This window comes from Manacus vitellinus, unplaced genomic scaffold (assembly GCF_001715985.3).
Source record: "Manacus vitellinus isolate BGI_N305 unplaced genomic scaffold, ASM171598v3 scaffold_8_pilon, whole genome shotgun sequence".
In the NCBI taxonomy this organism is placed as follows: domain Eukaryota; kingdom Metazoa; phylum Chordata; class Aves; order Passeriformes; family Pipridae; genus Manacus; species Manacus vitellinus.
The window spans coordinates 14,357,330-14,379,648 of NW_021940864.1; the positions used below are offsets into that span (position 1 = coordinate 14,357,330).

At 39.4% G+C, this 22,319-nt stretch overlaps 1 protein-coding gene and 1 long non-coding RNA gene across 5 annotated transcripts in view; one reads left to right on the forward strand and one right to left on the reverse strand.

Annotated features, from left to right (window-relative positions):
- The window catches only part of SRBD1 (S1 RNA binding domain 1), a 123,728-nt gene extending 114,410 nt beyond the window's left edge, over positions 1–9,318 (reverse strand). The window contains exons 1-7 of one of the 4 annotated variants that reach the window (XM_018085352.2): positions 9,237–9,318; positions 7,879–7,981; positions 4,113–4,298; positions 3,384–3,480; positions 2,024–2,100; positions 1,435–1,600; positions 111–473 (exon numbers count right to left, since the gene is read on the reverse strand). In XM_018085352.2, the coding sequence (XP_017940841.1) occupies positions 111–473; positions 1,435–1,600; positions 2,024–2,100 (606 nt within the window). In that variant the 5' untranslated portion in view covers positions 3,384–3,480; positions 4,113–4,298; positions 7,879–7,981; positions 9,237–9,318. Of the gene's footprint in view, positions 1–110; positions 474–1,434; positions 1,601–2,023; positions 2,101–3,383; positions 3,503–4,112; positions 4,299–7,878; positions 7,982–8,976; positions 9,022–9,236 lie in introns of those variants that run through there. The other 3 variants (XM_018085354.2, XM_018085353.2, XM_018085355.2) reach the window with 3 other exon arrangements.
- Positions 9,319–9,608: 290 nt separating this feature from the next.
- LOC108641789 lies at positions 9,609–22,319 on the forward strand. Its single transcript, XR_001922263.1, has 3 exons — positions 9,609–9,649; positions 19,661–19,742; positions 22,094–22,319. It is a non-coding gene; the product is annotated as an uncharacterized LOC108641789 (long non-coding RNA).

Consider the following 22,319-nt stretch of genomic DNA (forward strand, 5'->3'; position numbering starts at 1 on the left):
TTAAACAACTACTTAACTTCAGAGGACTGAAATTTTATGTTAAGATTCTAAATGCCAGTTACGTATGAAATAGTTTCATTGATAACTCAGAAAAGGAAAAAATCTCATACCTGTACAATATCCCAGTTCATTTCAAATTCTTCTTTTATTTTGTTCCTTCCAAGATTTTTAACTGGCTTTCCTTCAGGACATGCATTCAACTTAATCTTTTTAGAGGGTGGTCCATCGAATGCAAAAGCCTCTTCACATTTCTCATGCTTCACTTGATTCCCCACTACAGGAACACTCGTTGAGGGTTTTTCATCACTCCCTAAACCCTTTTTGTTTTTCCCCTGGAATGAATTTATTTCCATTTTTTTAGGCACTTTTGGCTCTTGATTTAAACTTTTTGGTTTAGTGCCTACATCTTCTTCCTTAGGTTTTACAAGTTGCATTCTATTATCTTCTACAGGTGCAATAGGCAAGGACACATCCTGCCAAAAAGACATTGAAACCATATTAAGCATTGACCGTTACAAAGTAGTTCAACATTGCATTTAAAATCTAGAAAGACTTGCTACCAGACATCATTTTCCCAAGTGATGTCCCTGTTCAGCACCGAAATGCCAAGCCAGAAATCAAATAACCTGAAATATATCTTTCATGGAGGAAATGATACAAACACATCCAGCAGAACTGTGATTTAAATGATCAAATAAAATCATGCAGGAAAGAATTTAATTGGACTCTGGTTCAGAAGACACTGACCTACGGTCTTTACCTCCACTCATCTCAACAAAACAGGAAAAAGCAGGGCAGGTAAGCACTCTCTTAATGAGTTAGGTTCCCGGCATGAGAACTGGAACTGAGATTCAGTCTGCCAAGATACAGTTTAACCTTGGACAAGCCACACTTTCTTTCCTGAATTTCCAGAGAGACCATCTTCAGAAGGCAGAAGGACTGGCTTTGCCATGGTGTGATCTCTGATGTCAATATTTGACAGAGGCAAGTGATCTCCAAGAGAACAGCATTTTATATTAATCATATTAAAACTGTAATCCTTACTGGATTGGACAGCCATGCAAGAAAACGTAAGCACAGGTTCCTTTTTTTTGTGCTACCCAGCCAGTGAAAAAAAAGATGTCAAAGTTGCAATACAGAAACCAGAGACATTAGAGAAAGAAGACAGGCATTATTTATTTACATTGTCGAAAGATCTCCAGGGAAAACCACGTTCCATTATCATTGGCCAAAATTTTCAAGGCAGCCCTTAGATATGGACACTTTAATGCATAAGAAAGTCATGTTCATCCAACGTACTGAATATTTACAGGAACAGTGGAATCATACAAGTTGATCAGACTGAGGCAACCAACCGAACCAAAGCTGGAAAAATTCTGGTCATGTTACTTGCCAACTGCAGTAATTATATGTCTCTTGCTTATAGATACTCACCAATTCCTCTTTTATTGCTACCTTCTTGACCGTTTTCTTGGCCCCAGCTGGCTGTGGAACAGCAGCTTTTTTAATTTTTGCCTCATTTTTCTTTTGCAAACAACGTTTCTTGGTGATTTTTGTTTTTGGCTTCCATTCCTCCTCTTCCTCCTCTGATTCAGAGCTCCTGAAAAACAAACAAATCAACAATATTGCCTATAAGAATAAAAAATATACATACGCAAGTTAATTTGAGTTTTCTGGCATGAAAGAAAGCAAACAGTAAGAATTACCAGAAAGGTAGGTAGATTCAACAAATACAGGTCTTTCACACTGCTGCAGAGCTAATGACTTGAACAATTTACCAACTTTTATGAAACTAGTTCTGGGGATGTGTACACATCTGATTCTGTTTGGAGAACTGGCAATTCCCTTTCATGATACCTTCACTGTGAGCATGAAGAAACATACGTAATTTGTGTTTTATAATTGAAGTTGTGTGCATGAAAAACTTTTAATCAACCTCTCAGAAACTGAGTGTTGTTCCTAAGCAATTGCTCCTGCTTAGTATAAACCTTAAAAAAAATCCTAAGGAAAAAAATGATCTTACGAATTAAGAAACGAAGGTAGTTCTTCTGATGTAAGGGCTTTGGCTTGAGATTTCACCCTCCTTGGTAGAGATGACATCTGAAACAGAGGAAGAAGAGAGAAATAGGACATTTGGTTGAAGCTGTATTCTCTTATTCAGCCCTTTAACTCACTGCCAAATGTGCCCTCATAATGTCTTCACCAATCACAAAAGTTTCCTCTAGAGAGAGTTTGGATTTCTTGGCATCCAAGAATTTAGGCCACAGCAACACACATTCAACCAAAGCAAACAAACACACCAGCGCTATAACCTCTCAAAATACTTTTCTCTTCACATGGAGTTAATTATTTGGCTTGCATGTAAAGCTATCCTAGCAAAAAGAGTACTGGTTCTCAAACATACTATTGGTTATCATATATACCATGCCAGTATTTCCTCCATCCATCTAAACAGCACAGCAACTCAAAATCTAGTAAAGTGAGCTCACATATGGTTTTGATGGGACAGGACAAGACAATTGTCAATTATGGTCTAGAATTTCACCTTTAAAGACTATCCATTGCTTGTATGCACAATAAAAACTATTATTTTGAATTAGTTGCTCACTAGCATATAGCAAGTGCATAAAACAATTACCAAAAGTAAAAAGGTAAGACATACACTTTCTCCTGATCCAAGTTTCATACCTACAATAGCTACATTTCAGTTAAACAGTCATAGAATTTTTGGTAGTAGCTGGGCCTGTGAATTTTAATAATCATATTTATCGGTTTTAGTTAAAAAAATTGTAGGTATCCTCAAAATTTTACCTGACAGAAAATCAAAATTTAAAAAACTTAACAAGAAAAAAAAGCAAATCATAAGTTATTTCCATAATTATAAAACTCAGTAGCTTATTTTACGCCATCTGGCACAATTTCATTGTTCTTCACATTGTGTTCTCCAACTCTTTGTAACTTGACCTTTGATGCAGCCTTACCACTGTGAGGCTTAAAGTCCCATGTTTGCACAATACAAAGTGGATAAGCATTTTGCAAAGTGCCATTTAACTTAAGGGCAAAACGCCCTTTAATCTAACTTCGTTCTGACTCAAGCACTAGTAGCACAACCACTGTTATAAATGGCTTTCAGCAAGTTTTCCTTGTAAAGTAGAACAAAAATTTAGATGACAGTTTTCCACACCGTAGTTGAAAGAGGTCCACGTCAAAAAGTACTATTAGCTTGCTTGCAAAACGCGCTCCTCTACCAATCATCTTGGTTGGTAACAGGTCAGCATTTCTGTGCTGTGTCACTGACCAAAATCCCATTATGTGACTGCTTAGAATACACATCCACCACAGAAAACCACAAATCTCCACAGAACACAACAAATATTACTCACCTTATTAGCTTCCCAGGTGACTTTTCACTGACAGTTCTGAGACACCTGCAACCTCATCCAGCCAATCCACTTCTCCGTTTTCCTTTGCTCTTTATACCTGAACAGTCATTATCACAGTTCTGAATTAATTAGTTAGTTATTTCCATTACCTCAGAGGTATGACAATAATGTTTCCATTTTATATCATAGTTTAATCTGTGAATGGGAGAAACAAAAAACAGTAACACCAAGATTTCCAAAATTAGGCAACATCCAAGCCAGATGGATCTCTGATCCATTCTTTTGCAGGCACTGGCACACTTCTCAAATGGTTATCTCTCACAATTTTCCAACTAGCTATTTAGCTTACAATTTCTATATCTGTCACTCTTCTTCACCTAATCCAGCTAGGTGGGTATTCTTTAGTATTCCGAGCAATTTTGGAAGCTACGCATTGAATCACTGCAAGTAAGAAGGAAAAAGCCAATATGCACAGTTTCTCACTGGAGGTCAGCAACCCCCTCACTAAGTAACACTACTCTAAACTTCACTGCCAATTTTGAACACTCAGCATATCACCACGACAGTTCCAAAGCTTACCCAAAAGTCCACGTAGAAAGAAAGCTTCATCTGGAAGGCCTTTTCCACTAGTATTTCCCTCTCACCTCAAGTGGCCAAGGCCAGAGTCTCAAAATATCTCAACATTTATGTTGTTACATTAAGTAAGATTGTGGCAATAGTAATGCTCACTTTATAAACTTAATTGTATTTCCTGCCATCCAATGCTGACGACCTATTTAACTCTCCATATCAGCACAACAACAGGAGATGAGCTCCTTAGTCTTTGAAACCAGGCATTTTTCACATTCCTCATGAACAGAGTAGTATTTGCTCCTACATCCTTAAGTCCAAGTCCACTTGTCTTCAAACAGCACACTGAAAGAAGCAGAACATCCATACGGTCAACATAAAAATGGCATAGGAAAGTATGAAACAGAATAGAAGGTGATGTGTAATAAGGCTAAGTCTTTACGAGGCATTTCAATGTTTGGGTTTGGTTTTTTTTTTTATTTGATTTCTTAGATTTTCCACTTCAAAAAAAATCATTAGATCATCTTTAAAGTGTTTGTTGCAGTACTTTAGAAGTCTCAAATATGTTTGATCCAGAAGATCAAAGATAAGACCAACACAGAATCTGTCCTCTGTCCCACTCATCAATAGTGTCAGTTCTTACAAGCACATAGTGAGTTAGTCTCATATACTCCAACTTTCATTATGCTATTAATCTACTAAATTTTCTTGAGAAGAGTGGTAACTTTGCTCTTAAAGGTTTTTATATCTGCAACTAAAGCTAATTTGAACTTAGGTAAGATATCAATTCAAAACACAAAACTTATTTTAGAGTAACTCTCCACTCTCCATGAACAGTCAAGCCATGGTCAGAAGCTAAAATGGAGTTCTACAGATGAAAATAAAAGTCAATACCAAAAAAGCAGCTGTGAGATAAGTATCAAACATGGGGTATCATAAGGAAAAAAAGAGTCATATTTCACTCCAAGTGAAATAAGTTATAACCACCTCTCCTTCTCATAATTAATACAGAAAAATAACTGTACTATTTATTTGTAGAAAAGAATCTTATAGTTACTACAAGTATACTTCTTGTTTACAAAAATAATTTTTTAATTAGAACCCACAAAAGTATTTCTGATTTAATTCCAAATTGCCAGACAGCTGTCTGCTAAATTTTCCTCTTGAGCTGCTTGTGCTGGGGTGTGCAAACACCTACAGTTAATGACTAAGAAAAACAGCCCTTCTGTGATTCACTGCGGAGGGGGAGGCAGGGAAGAGGATGAAAAAGCAACAAGTTTAAATGCCACTGTTGATGACAGATAACTAATACAGATTTTTTTTTTTAGAAAGCTTAGAGACAGTCCCTGAAGTGAGACAGGAAGATTCAAGAAACAGGCAAATACAGTTAGGCTCCACATGGGGCATCTACAACACTGACTGCAATGACTACATGACAAAGCAATCAAACCACCTACTGCTAGCTCCATGCTTCACTTCTATGGGGATATGGTCCCCCACGTCTCCTGCCTCAAGTCTTGAGGGAACTCAGAAGAGCTTTATTCACCCTCCCACAGCATGCTGGGATCAAGCCAGTGTGAAGTTGGCCACTTATCTCCTATTATATTTTCCAGATAGACTCACCTCAGTGAGAAAGTGCCTTTACCTCTTCCTTCTCTGTCATCTTCAGTTAACCATACTCAAAGTGAGAGTTGGCTTCTACCCCCAAGGAAAGAAACTAGAGTTTGCATAGATCTATGTCCCCTTCAAAACCAGAAGAGTCCCATAGCTACAGAAGAGCCAACCACAAAGCTGAAAAATCAGAGTAACCTGTTTATACCACTGTCAGGTCAGAGTAAACATTTTCCCTTCCTGTGTCTGTGTTCAGTATTGCTGTACCTTAACAGAGGTGTTTACAGTGCTTGGCATTTCCTGTACTTATCACCTGAAGGAAGTAAACATGCAGTATCCAATGCTGTTCACAAGTTATCCAACCACCCTGTGCAGGATTTCACCAGCTTGCCAACTGGCATATTGAACTCCTACAAGCTCTGTTCTAGCAGCTCTCCTCACATCTGAGGCCAGAAAACTTCCAAGTAACACTAGCTAACACATTTTTTCTCATTTTATATATGTAATCACAAACCTTTTAATTTTAAGCAATGCTGTTCTTTGAGAAAAAACAGTTCTTACTCATCTCTCCAACAATATTTTACTTCCACGGCAGGAACATGAGCTAGGCCCTGGAAACTTTGACCTTGCCCACACACTTAGGCTCCCAACTCCTGTTTCATTTCGTATCTGTCCATATATGATCTTTTGCTTCTGTGCAATAGTCTGAAACCTTAATGTTGAACTTTCAAATTAGACCCTTGGTCCCCTATTCAGGGGAATCAAAACCCACCTGCTTGTCCATGTCCCAGATGACAGCACCATTGCTCGAAACACACTCAGCCGTGACTAAAGCCTTGTGTCTCCACAAAACCCAACAGCTACAGCATGTTCTTCAAAAGTACTTCCCAGTTAAAAATTAAAGGACTTCACAGAGCTACTACGCTATCCGGTGAAGAAGAACTGAAACTATTTAAATCATTGCTATTGTAGAAAAAGACATCTGCTGGGTCCACTCCCCAAATAGTATGGCATCAGTTTTGTTGCCACTTATTTTCTTCCCACCACTTCTATTCTCTGCATCCAATGCAGAGCTCCACATTGCTGTCCTGACAGCTGTAAATAGCACACTTCTCCCTGCCTATCAGCTACTCATTAAAATAAGGCTAGTGTAGTTTAGCGTTGGGCCATACCAGGAATAAAGACAACTGACAGGGTAGCTCTTATTATACTTTACTGTACAGAATCTTAATATGGGTATGTACAAAACATACAGCAAGGAAGCAATCATTTCTCTGGTCTCTCTCCCCAAATAGGTTTAGGCTGCACATAGAATATAAGTAGATTGAGGCCTTAAAGACCTTATTATGTTAAGGAGCAATCCAAATCTCATTTAGAGGCTGCTGTTCTCTTCAATCTCCCTATTCATGCAAAGGCACAACCAATTAAAAGCAAATTGCTTCATATGTGAATCCAGGTGGCATAAGCAACTGCTTGCAGAAAGAGAAGTTTAACAACAGTTTACAAGTAATTAGATTAAAAAATCCTCACTCCCCCTCATTTTCCTAACTCCCCAGAAAAATTCCTGCACTAGCCCACACCTGTTTTGAAGCTCCACCAACAATTTTCAGAATCAAAAATAACTCAATCAAATAGATTTTTCTACCTGAAGGCACAGGATTCAAAAAAACCCACAAAACAAAACAAAAAACAACAATCCAAACAAACACACCACCACCACAAATACACCTGGAATTTAACTTCCTGTCAGTAACTGCAAAAAGTCCTCTCCAGCTAAAAAGGTCACAAAAACTTCCAAAGCCCCTTTCCAGTTAATCTAAAGCAACACATTCCTTACCAGAACAGAAATCCCTCTATGCATGAAGCTCCTCAAACTTTGTTCTACAGCCTCTGCTTTTCCATCACAAATAAAAGAGCAAGGATAACAGAATTTTGCATTTCAGCTTCTTCCTAAGTCTAAGCCAAACCAGTTTATTATAACATGAAGCACCTGGGGCAGGACATAAAAAGCACTATACAAATCCCACATGACAAGTGAATTTCAGACCATTATAGTAGCAGCAGAATGGCCCACTTCAATAAATATACGGAGGCTCTCAACAGGTTGATTTGGCTTGTCATTTTAAGACAGCTCCATTGCATGCTACAATAACATTCTAAGAAAAAAAAAATCAATGTGTGAGCATGCTGCTAACGACACAGGGGAAAAAATGCTACGCAAATCAGCGGTAGGGATTTGTATGGAAATTGTTTTATCTCTCCAGGGTTTTATCAGGTCAACTGAGTTGTACTTGAAAATATAAATCCAACTTACTGTAATCCTCTCGAGGTTAAAATCTTGGAGAACTTCCAGACACTTTTGCTCAGAGAAGCTGGTACAGATTTCCAAGGAGTTGCACAAAGCCAGTCAGGCCTGCCTGAGAAAGGAGTGGCAGACACCATTTAGGAGACTCCAGCGCTAACTGGAAAATTACAACCAGAAAGAAAGGGAGGGACATACAGCAAAACAGTCCCCAAAGCTAATTGGAAAGGCAAAGGTATAAGACTAGTAGGAATACTACCTATTGGTACTACTTACAGAAGTACCACCAAAAAGATGAAACACACAAATTACACCCTGAGAAAGCACACTCTACTCCATGCCTGTTCCTTTAACTAGTGGTCCCACTGGAGAAAAGGAACAACCTGTGTTGTATAGCAGCCTGTAAACGAATCAGATGAAGACTACACAAGAAAGGGAGCACACAAACATTTCTCATGCATTTTCATTAATCCACTTATCTCAAACCAACTATGAAGACAGATATTATCCAAAACCAGGGGGATACTGCTTCTGATACAGCAACACACTGCTACATTATGTGCAACTACTCCTTTTCTCAAATCCACCAAACCAGCTATACAGTAACACTCCCATCACGCTTAATTAAATGGGATGTCTTTACTTCCGAAGGGACACAGAAGACGCGCATGTCTTCTGCATGGTGACTGCCACAGCAGAGTTTATCACACCAAAATACACATTTTGGAGCCTAGGAGGCAAAAAGGGAGTCAAGAGTAATGTATTTGTTTATTGCTTGGTGAGTCACTACCACCCAAATCACTGCTTTTTGGCCCAGAAACGTGATGGAGCTTAAAATAAACTTCTATGTACTTGAAAGCTCTACTCTTGCCCTGGCGACACCCTGCTTTCCTCGGGTCTGTTGGCATCATTCAAAAGGAAGGACTAACCGAGCTAAACGTCACCTTCCCCGCCCGGGAAGGGCAGCTGCCTGGCAGGACCAGGCAGTGAGCTACCTCACAAGCCCCTCCGTACCCCAAGCCAGACAGGGGCGCAGGAGGACCCCGATGCCCCCCCATCTCAGCCCAGCCCGGGGCTGTCCCGCTCTCCCGCATCCCCAGTCCCGCTCACCCCCTCGCAACGGGGTCGGGCACCACTGCAGGGCGATGCCACCCTGTCCCGCCGGCCTGGGGGTGAGGCCGAGAGCACAGACGGAGGCCCAGGAAAAGAAGAGGTTCGCTTCCACCTAGACAACCGAGACAAGAGCGAATCCCTCTCCTGCAGGCGCGGTGTGGCACGGAGAGCACCGGGGCCGGTGCAGCCCCGCTGCTCGCCCCGCCTCACCCGCGGCCCCGTCCCGGCGAGGAGCGGGAGGCTTCCCCAGTCATTACCCCCTGCTGCCGCCGGCTGCCGCGTTTGAAAGGGCCGCCAGCGCGGCCATGGCGGACTCGCCCGCCCGCCCGCGCCACGGGGGAGGCCGGAAGCGGCGGCGCTGCCGCGCTGCAGGAAGCGGGACCGAGGGGGCGGGGCGGCTCCGCCCTCGCACCGCCCCAGCGCGGGGCCGGGCCCGGGGTGCGCGGCGGGAGGGGCCGGGGGGGCGGCGACATCCGCGGGGCGGGAGGAGCGGCCTCTTTTCACTTAAACCGAGGACAAAGGGCGGCCGTGCAGAAAGTCTGGGTTCGGTTTTTGGTTGGCGGGAGTTCGAAAGGCGTTAGAAACGTTTCCACGGCTTTTGCTACCCAAAAAGCAATTTTTTTTTCACAGAAGTATTGGGAAGCAGAAATCATCGTTGCGTGACGCTGAGGTACTGTATCAAAGGTGACTGCAGAACACACAGAAATAAATACATGCCCTTTCAGCCCCCGGAGTAGGTAAGAGCACATAGATCCCAATATACACAGGGTGCTCATGTTCTTTTACCCATGCACACTAGAACTTGCATTATCTTTCCTTATAAGCCTTCACACTCTAGTGCTGGAAAAAGCATCCAAGTGTTAGTCACCTGCCTTAAAGTTTCATCTAAGGTTATATTTCCCTGTAGTCTCTGCATCTTTTTCGTCCATACCTACTGAGTTACATTCAGCAAGGATCCTGTGAAGTCCATATCTTGTGCGTTAAGTTTAATGGGTGCTGGTTTCTGGAGCCATCACTAGAAGAGTGGAGCAAGTAGGCTGTTACATTAAAGCCGTCTTTCAAGCTTCCATTACCCTAAAAGGTCTTCTGCTTCGTATCATAAATATTTGCAACTTGTGGTCATAACTATGAGCCAGCTGTCCTCCAGCCTTGGAAAGGCACCATCTTCAATGTAACTAAGGTGCAATAAACGTAAATGATTCATAATTTTTCATCTTGACATTATAATAAATGTGTATTTAGCAGTCTGGAATGACTTTAAACACAATAATGTTCCATGCAGCCTCTCTCTTTCCGTGAAGTTTACCTGACCTCTTTAGTTTCCAGAGGCCTGGAGAGAGACTTCTGCACATACTTGTCTTTAAGCATAGGGTTGTATCTCTGGTGCCAAAACTTCGGCTGATATAAACTGTCACAGCTCTATTGATTTAAATAGGGCCTGTGATTTACACAAGTTGAGGATCTGACTCACAGACCTCAATAGGGCTTCTCACATATTTAAAGGTAATTAAGTGTGTAAATGTTTGCACGCTCGGAGCTGATTCACTTAGATTTTTGTCCTAGTAAGAGCAGAGCAAAGGGTGATTTCGTGTAATATTAGGAAACATGAATTCATGATAGAACGTGACAGTTTTTCAGGCAAAACATTGTCCTTTATAATAAATAAGGTTCTGATTTTTTATATTTCAGACCATATTCTACTCTTGTGCCAAAACAACCTTTAAATAAATATTGGAACTCGGTGCACTATATATCTAAGGACAAAAGATTGTGACTATAAATATCTTAATAATCATATTTAAATACTTGTTCTGATGCTATTTTGTAATACTTAGAGTGCAACTTTTTACAGAATATAAAAATACTGCCTGTGTCATCTGACTCCTTTGATGTACTGCATTAAAATTCCTATGTCTAAGTACATATCATGCAGTCAACTTTATTTCTCTTCTATAAATAGTTTGAAATTAGGTCACTGTTCTTGTAAGGATGGGCTAAGCTTGTACAACTGCTTTAAAAGAAATTACCTATGTATAAATGTTATGATTTCTTTCTCATGCTCGCTTACCGTGACACCATTCCTTATCTATAATCAGTAATTTTTCTGTCCTGGCATACAAATTCTGTGTTGGCAGTTTTTTGTAGAGTTGTTTATAGTGACCCCTGCTGAAAAAGACTAAGACTGACGTTTCTCTAAACCCTTAAAAAGGCACTTACCCAATTATTTCAGAGTTCAGCGCAAAAGAAGAAACCAGACGTAAATTCAAATATATAAAATTTGAAACTCCCTAATATGGATAGTTTTCAGTAAGATTACTTCAATCATACATGCATAGGATTTACTTTCTAATGCAATGTGATATAGTCACAAAGCAAAATAGCTTTATATTTCCTAGACGTAATGCTTGTTCTTTAGGTTATTGTTCTTTGATAAGGGCTAGACTTGACACCAGTAAATCACTGTCTGAACTGCTGCATGTTAGTGTTTTCAATGCTCCAGTCAGGAAAGCACATGCTTATGTTTATCTCTGTTAAGGATAACAAAATAGTAAAAAAGCAGATTAAAGCATAGGACTAAGTTTAAACACAGATTACCCCTCTGGTTTCAGAAGGACTTAAGTGTCAGCCTATTCCAGTATTGCCCTGAATAGAATGCTTTCTCAAGCTCAGCTTAAAAATTCTTCAGCAGGAGGTTTGTGTATGTGCTCTCCTACAAGAAAAAGATCCACGTGTGCTCTGTGCTGGGGAGAAGCTGTGTAGCCATAGCTAGTGCAGCTGTAAACCTCAGCTAATAGGCTCTGCTAATGGAATGCATGAGCTGCAGCTTCAGCTTCCTAGCAGTCTGCAGACTGGACCAAATAAGTGTATACTTGCTTGCAAAAGAGACTCGGGGTATAACCACAGTAAAATTTCTCATATATATATGTTAGTATAAATGTTATTGTAAAAATATATGTGCCTGATATGTTTGGTTTTTTTAAAGCTGTGTTTAAAGAGTACTATTTAGGCTGCAAAACCCAGAAAAAAGCGCCATGCTTAGAGCTCCTTGTGTAATCTTTATACTGCCCCTTGTGCAAATATTTACTGATGAATGGAGACATCCCATGGAAAATTGTGAGAGTAGCTTAGTGAAATAACCACAAGGAGGCAGAATTAAAATCTGATGAGTAACCTGAATTGTCCCTTTCCCCACTGAGTCCTTCACATTGCATTCTCAGCAACATTCTCATATTACTGAGTGCAATTTTCTACATCTGATAGACAGGTAAAAGATAAATTGAGTGTAGTTTCCCATATCCGATATTACCAATGAGGACTGAATCCTATGTCTTTTCCACAGTACACATAATTCAACATATACCCAGTCAAATTTGTCATTTAGTTTAGGAGATGGATTATGGGTCCTAACAGTGGTCTCTTTTTCTGGTATTTGGAAAATTGATGCCACCTGAAATGTCAGGAAGGGAGATGAACTGGTGGGACAATTTGCTGGGTCTTCCTCTCTCCTCTTTGGGAACTGGAGGAAATCTAGTCTTTCACAGTGTTCCCAAAAATTTGCCACTGGGGGCAGATGCTGGATTACTTATGGTATGAGAGTGCAACCTGGTTCTTGGCCATGTTGTAGGAACGTGCTGAGGGTCGTATGGTCTGTACTCAGGCTTCATAAAGAATGTAATCCATACTCCTGTTTCCTACCTCGGCGCTTTGGCAGCTCGTGAGTTAGCTTCTTCTGCAGCCATTACTGCTGCTTTGGTGATGGTGTGAGCTGAACCATGAGATTCTCGTATGTTTTCATCATCTTGGCAGACTGGCAAAAGTTTCCTTAGGAGTGCAACTAGGAAAAGAGAGTCAGTGATTTTTAACAGTCCATTTCTCAACAAAAAGTGACAACGTGTAATGACATAAAGGTATGTGTACATAAAGGAGGCCAGAGAGGCAGGAGAACTCTGCCAGCGCACTTAGCTTGTCAGACACCGGAAGGCCCCAGTCCAGAAGCAGATAACTGCATGAACCTAAGCTAATGAGCACTGCTGAGAAGCAGGGTATGTTAGTTTGGGCATGCTGCCACATTAGCATGACTCTACATCTTCTAGACAGAAGCTAGCGTATGTCTGGGCAGCTCCGAGCATGAGCAGAGTTTGCTTGTATCTGTCTGCACCTGTCTGCATGGCCTCACAGAATAAAAAGCAGTAATTTCCCAATTAACTAGAAAAAGCCTTTTTCAAACAATAAAGATTGAAGAGCATTTGAAAAAAAAAAAAAGAAAAAGAAAAGAAAAAAGAAATGGCTTATTTCAAAGCCTCCTCAATTTGTTTTTGCCTACAAGGCCTAGAAGAACTTGGCCAGTGTTGAGTCTACTTTCTATCTTGACAATAAAAGTGCTTTTTTAGTACCTATTTGGTTTTATCTTCTTCTGTTTCTTCCTACCTTATATTTAAATTGAAAGATCTGTGAGCAAGAGACCATCTCACTGCCTCTGTTTGTACAAAAAAATACAGTGTGATGGCATCCTCATCTGTGCCTCTGACTCCTAAACACTTCTGTGCCCAACAGTGATATGAGTGATCTGTACTAAGTAACCATTTGATTTGACACTGTCAATCAGCAGAAGCAGAGGTCTGCCATGAAATAGTTTGCACTGTATTTATATTTTCTACTTGTCAGCTGGGCAAAGCACCAATATTTTTTATTTTGTGTGGTGGTAAGCACTTGTAAATGGAAACTCCGGGTCACTGTTACTTTCTCCACTCATCATTGCTTTCGTCAGACAGCTAGATCCTCTCTCTAGCTTATGACCTGCCTATCCAGAAAACTAATGTGACCTTCACCATTGCAGACTATGAGTGCCCCATACAGTATTGATCATGGTGCTTTCTCAAAATGAGGGTTCTCTATGCTCAGAACCTAAGTTCCACTTGGAAGAAGATCCTGCAACCAACTTTCTTAGTCCAACACCCACTGAATCCACTGATCACTGCTGAGCAATTGCTCTGTGTGTGTTTACAGCAGCTGTGCTTTGTGTATGGATGATGCAGGGTCCTTATGATGCAGAGTCCCTACGGACGTGTAGGATGAAGTACCTATTGTCAGAGTGTGTTTGAAGAGCTTCTGAATTGCTCCAGAAAGCACCAGTGTTTATCCTCACAGCCTTATTATTTCCCTGTTGTGACGGACGAAAGGACAGACAAATTACATGCCTTGAGCAAATGTAAAGAACCATACCAGCATCTTCAAAATCCATTGGTATTCCATACGTGATCTGTTAACTCTCCATCTGCAGAAAGGAAGATAGTGTAGCTCTTCTCCCAGTTGATCCAGCAACTGTTTTGCAAAATTACTCACAAAGCTTTGTTGCATGCTCATATGTCTATACATAAGGAAATGGAAAAAGCATAAAATCTTGGAAGGAAGCTAAGGGATACAAAAGGATGTTTAGACTGAAGTGTAGACTACTGTTCCTGGGTTACTGCATGCATTTATTTCAAAGAGAAGGTCTGTTCAGAATCAGAAGCAAAGGTGGTTTAGGGATTGATAGAGGGCAATTCTGCTTTTGTAGAGGTCTAATTTCTGTCTATAAGCATGCTCAAGATGATGGAAAATGTTTTTCTAGGCTGCAAGAGTTTTCTGGGAAAAGTCACATTCAGGAGAATCAGAACTAAAGTACTTCACTCAAAGTTAGTCCACTGAACTATCAAAACATATTATTCCTGTATTATTATCCCCATAAAAGCACTTTTCCTCTTTATTTTACCTCATAGGTATATGGGGTATATGCCTATCAATTTTCTATATGTAGGACTAGGATGCCTCAAAGGCAAATCAGTTTCCAGTTTCCTCTGCTGACCATGCAGAAGCACCCAGGTCAGGACCTTCAATATTCACCAGGCCACGTGTCTTGTTACACAGGGACAGAATCCATCACTTCTGAAAAGAGGAGATGATGTTGGCAAGTGGAGGGGCCTCAAAATGTGCCCATTATTCCCGTCTGTTCAAATTGCAACTTAAGTGCTTACAAATTGATCAAATGCTTTCAGCAAGCTATGAAAAGGGCTTCATTCTAGGGAACATTAATCTGAATCTCAGACTCAATTTCCTCCTCTGCTACAGATGTCCTGTATGACCTTCGATGAGTGACTCTTTCTGTGCCTCAGTTCCTCACTGTTAAAATGGGCTACTAATAACATTTCCTAAAACGTTCTGTGAGGATAAACAATGACTGTGATATGATACGGTCAGGCATTAGCACATAAAGGGAATGGATAAGAATCTCAGATTTTACAGGAATATTCCTGCCAGAAAAATTTTGAGCAGTTCCAATCAGTGTACAGACAGTATCTGATGTCTGCCATGTTTACTATGGGTCAGTTACTGGCATGACAGTTTAAATAAACAATTCTAACCAAGCAACCTGTAGATAATTTTTGAAACAAGAAAATTTATGTGTAGTCAAAATGTAGTCATAGTACTAGATATCCTGATACAGATTATCATTTAGAGACATTCTGTCTTTCTCAATCATTATTGACTCTTTTTTCTCATCTTCAAAAGCAAGCTAGTGCTTTAAAATCCAAGAGAGGGCTTTTATGTATGTGGCCAAATCCATACAACTGTAAAGATGAAAATAAGAGTCATATAAGGCCTTTATCAGCTGACTGAAATTCCATGGTCTTCATCAGAGCTGCAGATGGAGGTGGATTAACCTGATCCTAGATGAGAGAAAGGTGCAGCTCTTGGCTGCAGAGAGAGACACGTTTTCCCTTTAGATCCAGCCCTTCTGCCCTCCCCAGGAGAAGTTAAAGATTGATTTTGGTTTGTGGTTGTAATGTGTCAGTATTTCCACTAGCATGGCAGTCTGCAGGTTTGTTAAAAATACTTGGAAAATGGCTCTGTTAGCAATCCTAGGAATCATTCTTTAAAACAACTACCATGAGTCTTGCAGACTCAGTCTCAATATCTGTTCAGTTCAAAGTGTGCAGAGTATTTTGTAACCAGGCCAAAATTTTGGAAGTAACATAAACATATGTAATGTCTCAGCTTTGCTAAATTTAAACCAATGCTGTTAGGTTCAAGAAACTGTGATATGGCAACCTCAGCTTTAATAGTACTAGCAGGCATAGAAAATGGTTGCTTTTATTTGTCTCAGTCATCCTGCAGCATCACAGGTCACTCATTCTCTGACAAGAAGTTCCAAAAATTCCAGTGAATGGAGAATGTTCACACATAAAACTCGGTTGCTATTTCTGTAAAATAACTATTACAGTAGCTAACTATATATAGCCAGAAGTAATTGCTTCTGTAAATAAAATACCAGTGAACATATTACAAGATTAAAGAGAAACTTTGAGCTTCCATCACAGCTATTTGCCGACTCTCACCCATATACACACAATGACTTTGCAGTCATAGCTCTGCAGTGCCTCAAGACCTAATTTAGGATATGTGTAGCATATTACACTTCCTCACATTCCTAAATAAAGTACTCTTCCATTAGCTGCTTAGTTCTTATTTTAGCTGACCACTTCACCTTTCACTAGTCATTTCACCAAATAAACTGCAATTCAATTTTTTGTTAGTCTTATTTTACAGTTAGGATTTATACAGGCTTTAGGGGATCGTGGGGGTTTGGATGTATTTTTTAGACAATATTTATTAATTTGAGACTATTTAAAAATAGTCTCTTTCAAATGGCAGTTGTAGGTAGTAAAAGTGAGATAAATGAACTGCTGGAAGATCAGATCAGAAGTGATGTATTTTAACAAATGTGTCATCAATCTTTGAGAGTGAAGGTGATATTAAATGGCTTGAATACCACGCTGCTATAGGAAGGGACACTTTAAATACTTTGACGGTAGGTTTACAGTGATCTCTGCCATTCAGTGAAGGAGAAGAGTTATTACCCATAAACTATGGGGGTTTTGCTCACTACTGCTGGTAAAACTAGAAAGCCTGCTGTTCATCCTTTAAACCTTTTTTTGGTAGGGATTTAACAAGTTCACAACTGAGAAGTATAGAAGGCACCTATGTAAGAGTTTGAAAGTCTCTTACTTTTTTTATTTCCTAGTCTGACATTATTTAGACAAATCTGGTTTGTATGTGGACCTTTCAGAAGAAGAGAATTCTATTCCTATGAAATACTTTTTGCTGACTTGGTCCTTACTGTTGCATCTATAATATCATAAGATCTGGGAGCTGCTGTGAGGGAGCAAAATCCTGACAAGCTATAGTCAGAAGAAAAGCAGACTGGTATTTCTTGTATTTGTAGGTGTCACAGGAAAGGAGAGCTTTGAGCCTGAAGCCAAATGGGCAGATGGGCAGGTGCCTTCAGGGAGCTACTAGACATAAGGACAGCATAGGAAAAACTCTTCTGTATTTGAATTAAAACATAAGAAAGGAGTTTTTCCTTCTTCTAAGAGTCAGTGATCAGAGAAGGGTGTTGACATTTTGTTAGGAAGGAGCCATTGTAGGCAGTGTGGGGACAGGCTGCGTGGGAACCTGAAAGTGAAAACCAACAGCATGAGTTTATGTGAACAGGGATAAATAAGAGCAACCAGTATGTTGTTTTAGGCAAAAACCTACACAAATCCTTACAAGATTCTGAATGAATAGGAGCGGTGCCGGAATACATCTGTCATAACTGAAAAAGCAGGCTGATGCTCCATTATATCTTGGACAGGCTGTGATTGAAGATTTCACCGTGGAAAAGATCCGCAAGACAAATTCTGAAGATAATTCAGAGTAGAAGTTGACGCCTGTTATTAGACCTGACAGTAGTGTGACAAGAAAGCAGATAACAAGAAAGAATCACTATGGGAAACAAAATTGTATTAACTTGTTTGTTTTGTCTCTTTGTATTTTAATGTTTGCAGCAATTCAACATCAGCTCCCCCAAAAATGGAGATATTTGTGTTCTCAACTTGTTGTCAAACAAAACGACATAAAGCAACAACCCATACTTCAGCAGTGTTACTTCTGCAACAGAAATAAATGCTGTTGATGGGCAATATCCCAGTGTCACAAAACTATCTCAGTCATACCCAGGATATCAAAGAGTACTCCCACTACTCCCCCCTTATGTACCTAGCTGGAACTCTTTTGCACAGTTTAAGAAACATTTTTCCATAAGGTGTCTTGTGAAAAAAAAGGAATTGGAATGTTGAAAGAGAAACACAAAGATGCAGGTCCCAGTGCTTAGCCCATTAAAGGAGGTACTGAGTGAGTTTCATGTGGAGTTTGGAAGCGCCTTCCATAGAACGAAATAAATATTGGTTTGCCCTCCTAAGAGAGCTTCGGGACGCTGTCTTGTAAAGCAGGATATGGGCAGGTATGTTGAACAGCCAGCAGGTCCAGGGAAGTGATTCTTCCCCTGTACTCAGTGCTGGTGAGGCCACACCTTGAGTACTGTGTCCAGCTCTGGGCCCCTCAGTTCAGGAAGGATATTGAGGTGCTGGAGCAGGTCCAGAGAAGAGCAACAAGGCTGGTGAAGGGACTCAAGCACAAGTTCTATGAGAAGAGGCTGAGGGAGCTGGGGCTGTTTAGCCTGGAAAAGAGGAGGCTCAGGGGAGACCTCATCATTGTCTACAACTCCCTGAAAGGAGGTTGTAGCCAGGTGGAGGTTGATCTCTTCTCCCAGGCAGCTATCAGTAGGACAAGAGGGCATGGTCTTAAGCTCTGCCAGGGGAGGTTTATGTTGGATATTAGGAAGAAATTCTTTGCAGAGAGTGTAATCAGGCATTGGAATGGGCTGCCCAGGGAAGTGGTAGATTCTCCGTCCCTGGAGGTTTTTAAGATGAGCCTGGATGTGGCACTTAGTGCCATGGTCTAGTAACCACAGTGGTAGTGGATCAAGGGTTGGACTCGATGATCTCAGAGGTCTTTTCGAACCTAGCTGATTCTATAAAAAACCAAAACCAAACAGCTGTTTGAAGGACAAATCTAGAGAACAGGCCTACCCAGGACGATTCCCAGGAACGTGTGTACTTCACTCATGCAGTGTAAATCAATCTTGTATTTCCCATATATTGAGGATGGAGCATTTGTGCCTTTCCAGCACAATAACTGACTGCTGCTTAGTCTCTGCTATCTTCAGCTGAAGCTCCCTAAACTCGCTTATGTCAAATGGAGAACCAGTTCAGACAATGTTATATGCACAACATGTCCTTTTTAAATCTGAAGCACTTTGCTGAAGTTACAGATGCATTTTTAACCTGAACATATGTTTCACTGGATAGCCTCATGGCTTCTGAACAGCTGTGATAGGAATACAGGTTGTCTCCTGAGGTAAATAAGCGCTCACCTGCTAAGCTGGGAAAAGAATCTCTATAAAGGGTATTTCAGACAGCTTGCAATAAATATGTTATCATCCACTTCATGTAATCCACTAATAATAAAGAAAGAGAAAACCATCCACATTTTATTTTCCACATGGTGATGCACTGTCCTTATGGAAAGAGGCGAGTGGCAACATGTCACAGCCTGCCAACTTCAAACACCCTTCTGAATGCTGTCTCTCATCAGTGGACTTGTATTCTCAGAGTAAGGAGTATTAGGTTTCAGTGAAAGACCTGAACTGTTCCATTAATGACCTGATGGATGAGGTAAGATTCAGTGGTTTTTTTTACTCAAAGCCAGACTTGAAATATTTGAACTGCCTCTCATTTCTGCTTGTCTGTTTTCCTGATAGATACTCATGTGGATCCAATCATCAGATAAATTTCTGAATCAGCAGAAGACATCTGAACTTTTTCCCAAAATACATAATATAGGTAAGTATTTGAATCCATTGTATTTCAGTACAGTGCTGTAGTTTTACAAATGCTAAGTAAAATGGGAGCTTTGCCTCACGATCTTGGCATCATCATCCTTAGACACCAGAACTTTAACATTTAGATATCTTAGTGTGTTTGAAACTGTCAGTTTCTATCCTTTTAGAGATAGAAGAAAAAGAAACCTAGACAAAGTTTTCTTGAGGAAAACTCATTTTAAACTCAAAACTTTAAATAAATAAACTAATTTTTCCAGGCTTATCATTTCTTAGATCACACCAAACTAAAAAGAAAAACCGCCCCAAAACAAACTAGATGTGATGTTTCTGTCCTCTGACATTATTGAAATACTCAGGCATAAAATATGCTACTGAAATGTCTGAAAAAGATTATGTTATTAATCCACGCATAATTTAGAAATGTTTGGAATTATATTACCCAAACTTTTATATAAAAAAATATTTGGCAAAACTAGAAAAGTTTGAGTCAAAAATAAGTATTTTGTAAAGTTACGAATACATGGGCACAAGCTATGAAAAATGTACTAGAATTATAGATTAAATTACTTTGATTATACTGGATAACAGCTGGGTTTTTGATAATAAATACTTGTTAGTTATAAGACCTTATTACAGTTTTTAACCTAATTGCTAATCTCCCTTTCCTTCCTCTCTCCCTTAAGACTCCTTACTGCAGATTGCAGCTTTCTCTCTTTTGGAGCATGTGTAAGAGAATTCCATATGTTGAAGGAAGAGGTACATAAAGGAACTGCTCCTTTAATTTATAAATATGAGTTTGTCCTAATAAATAAAGTGGCAACATTTCTCCCCAGGCTAAATCTAGTGTAAGAAATTCAAATACAAACTGGAGCACAAAGGCACAAAACGGAAATCTTATTACTTTGAAAAGGATACAAAGATATGTCAATATAAACAAACAGCTTGAAACAAACAAATGGTGGAAAACAAAACTGAAGCAATGATGTACTACATTATATGAATAAATATATACTTTTAACTATTTATTTTATGAAAAATGAAGGTATAGGGACTGTGATATCTACAAAAATAGTAGAGTTATTCAAAAGCAGAAAAATTAGTATTTTCTCTATGCTGCTTTTTTAAGCATCACACCTAGACCTCTAGATGCAGTGAATCCCTTTCTCTTCCCCTAGGGATGGGTGAATGATACTGGATTTCCCAGACTCATATAGAATGTTAAAACCATGGATATTGAAAATCTCTCAAGAGACTCCTTCAATTATATTAATACTAGAGATGGGAAACATTTTTCTTGAATAATACTTCAGAAAAATGCCATGTCCTTATAATTATGATATATATCTTCATCAAATTATTTTGACAATTATGATCAAAACTAACAAAAAAATCCTGCCATGGTTTCATTAATATTTTTTTTCAAAGAGGCACTGTAACTAATCTAATTTTAACTTTTTAATTAACATTGAGACTACCTGGAAAAAATCCCTCTTATAACTTGTCCTATCTTGGATTTATTAAGAGTTGGCAGCCCTACATTTGATTCCTTTGGATTGGTTATCTATTTGACTTTACAAGAGCACCATCAGGGCAACTATACCTCTATTAGTTTATTTAAATTCAGATAACAAGAAATAACTGTAATCGTATGAGACTTAGATGAAGGCAGTCAATTCTCACACATTTCTTTTGGAGTGTCTGCTTTCCTTAAAAACAGTTAAAAAAACCAAACAACCAAACTGAAAAACCCCAAAACCCAATAACCAAACAAACTGGTTTTCATATGAAAACTTTAAATTCTATGACAGATTATTTTCAGTTGACAACTAGATTGGTTTCAGATACTGAAAATTTGTAGTCTATAGTACTTTCTTTTTTGCCCGAAATTACCTGATATGTCCAAAAGCAGAAATATTTATGATAAAAGATATCTTTAAAAAGTTATTTGCTAAACATAGATAAATTTAGAGGCATTTTTGAATTTATCCAGATAAAATTAAAACAAAACACCTGTTGTTTTCTTTGATTTGCATGAGGAAGAAAACCTGTTTTCCAGTCAGATAAAATATGATTTTTCTTTGCCTATATAGAATAGCTATCATATCCTAAAATAAAAGTATGAAAGTGAAGAGGGTGCTTTGAGGATAGGTGTGTGAAAGTTTTGTAGATATCTATGAGGTTATAGAGGTATAATTACTAATTATGAAGCACTGATTCAGACATGTCATGCTTTGCTCAGGCTCATATATATTACCTGTATGTAATGGTAGTGGATCATGCCCTGTCTTGCTGCAAGTGTTCTGCTTCGTGGAATCACATCTTTTGCTTTCTGCCCCTCTTGTGCTGTGTTAGAAGAAACTGAAATTACACTGAAGGAAGACATTCTTTGCATTATTGAGAGCTTCTACAACCTGGAACAGAAAGGACTAAGAAAAAGAGATGAAGCACTTAGCTGGAAATATAGTGAGGTGGATATGTTTTAGGCATGTAAATGCAGAAGAAAAATGGAGTACTACTGACTTAGAACCACACCCACAAACATTAAAAGGAGAAAGAAAAGTAAAATAAACTGTGGAGG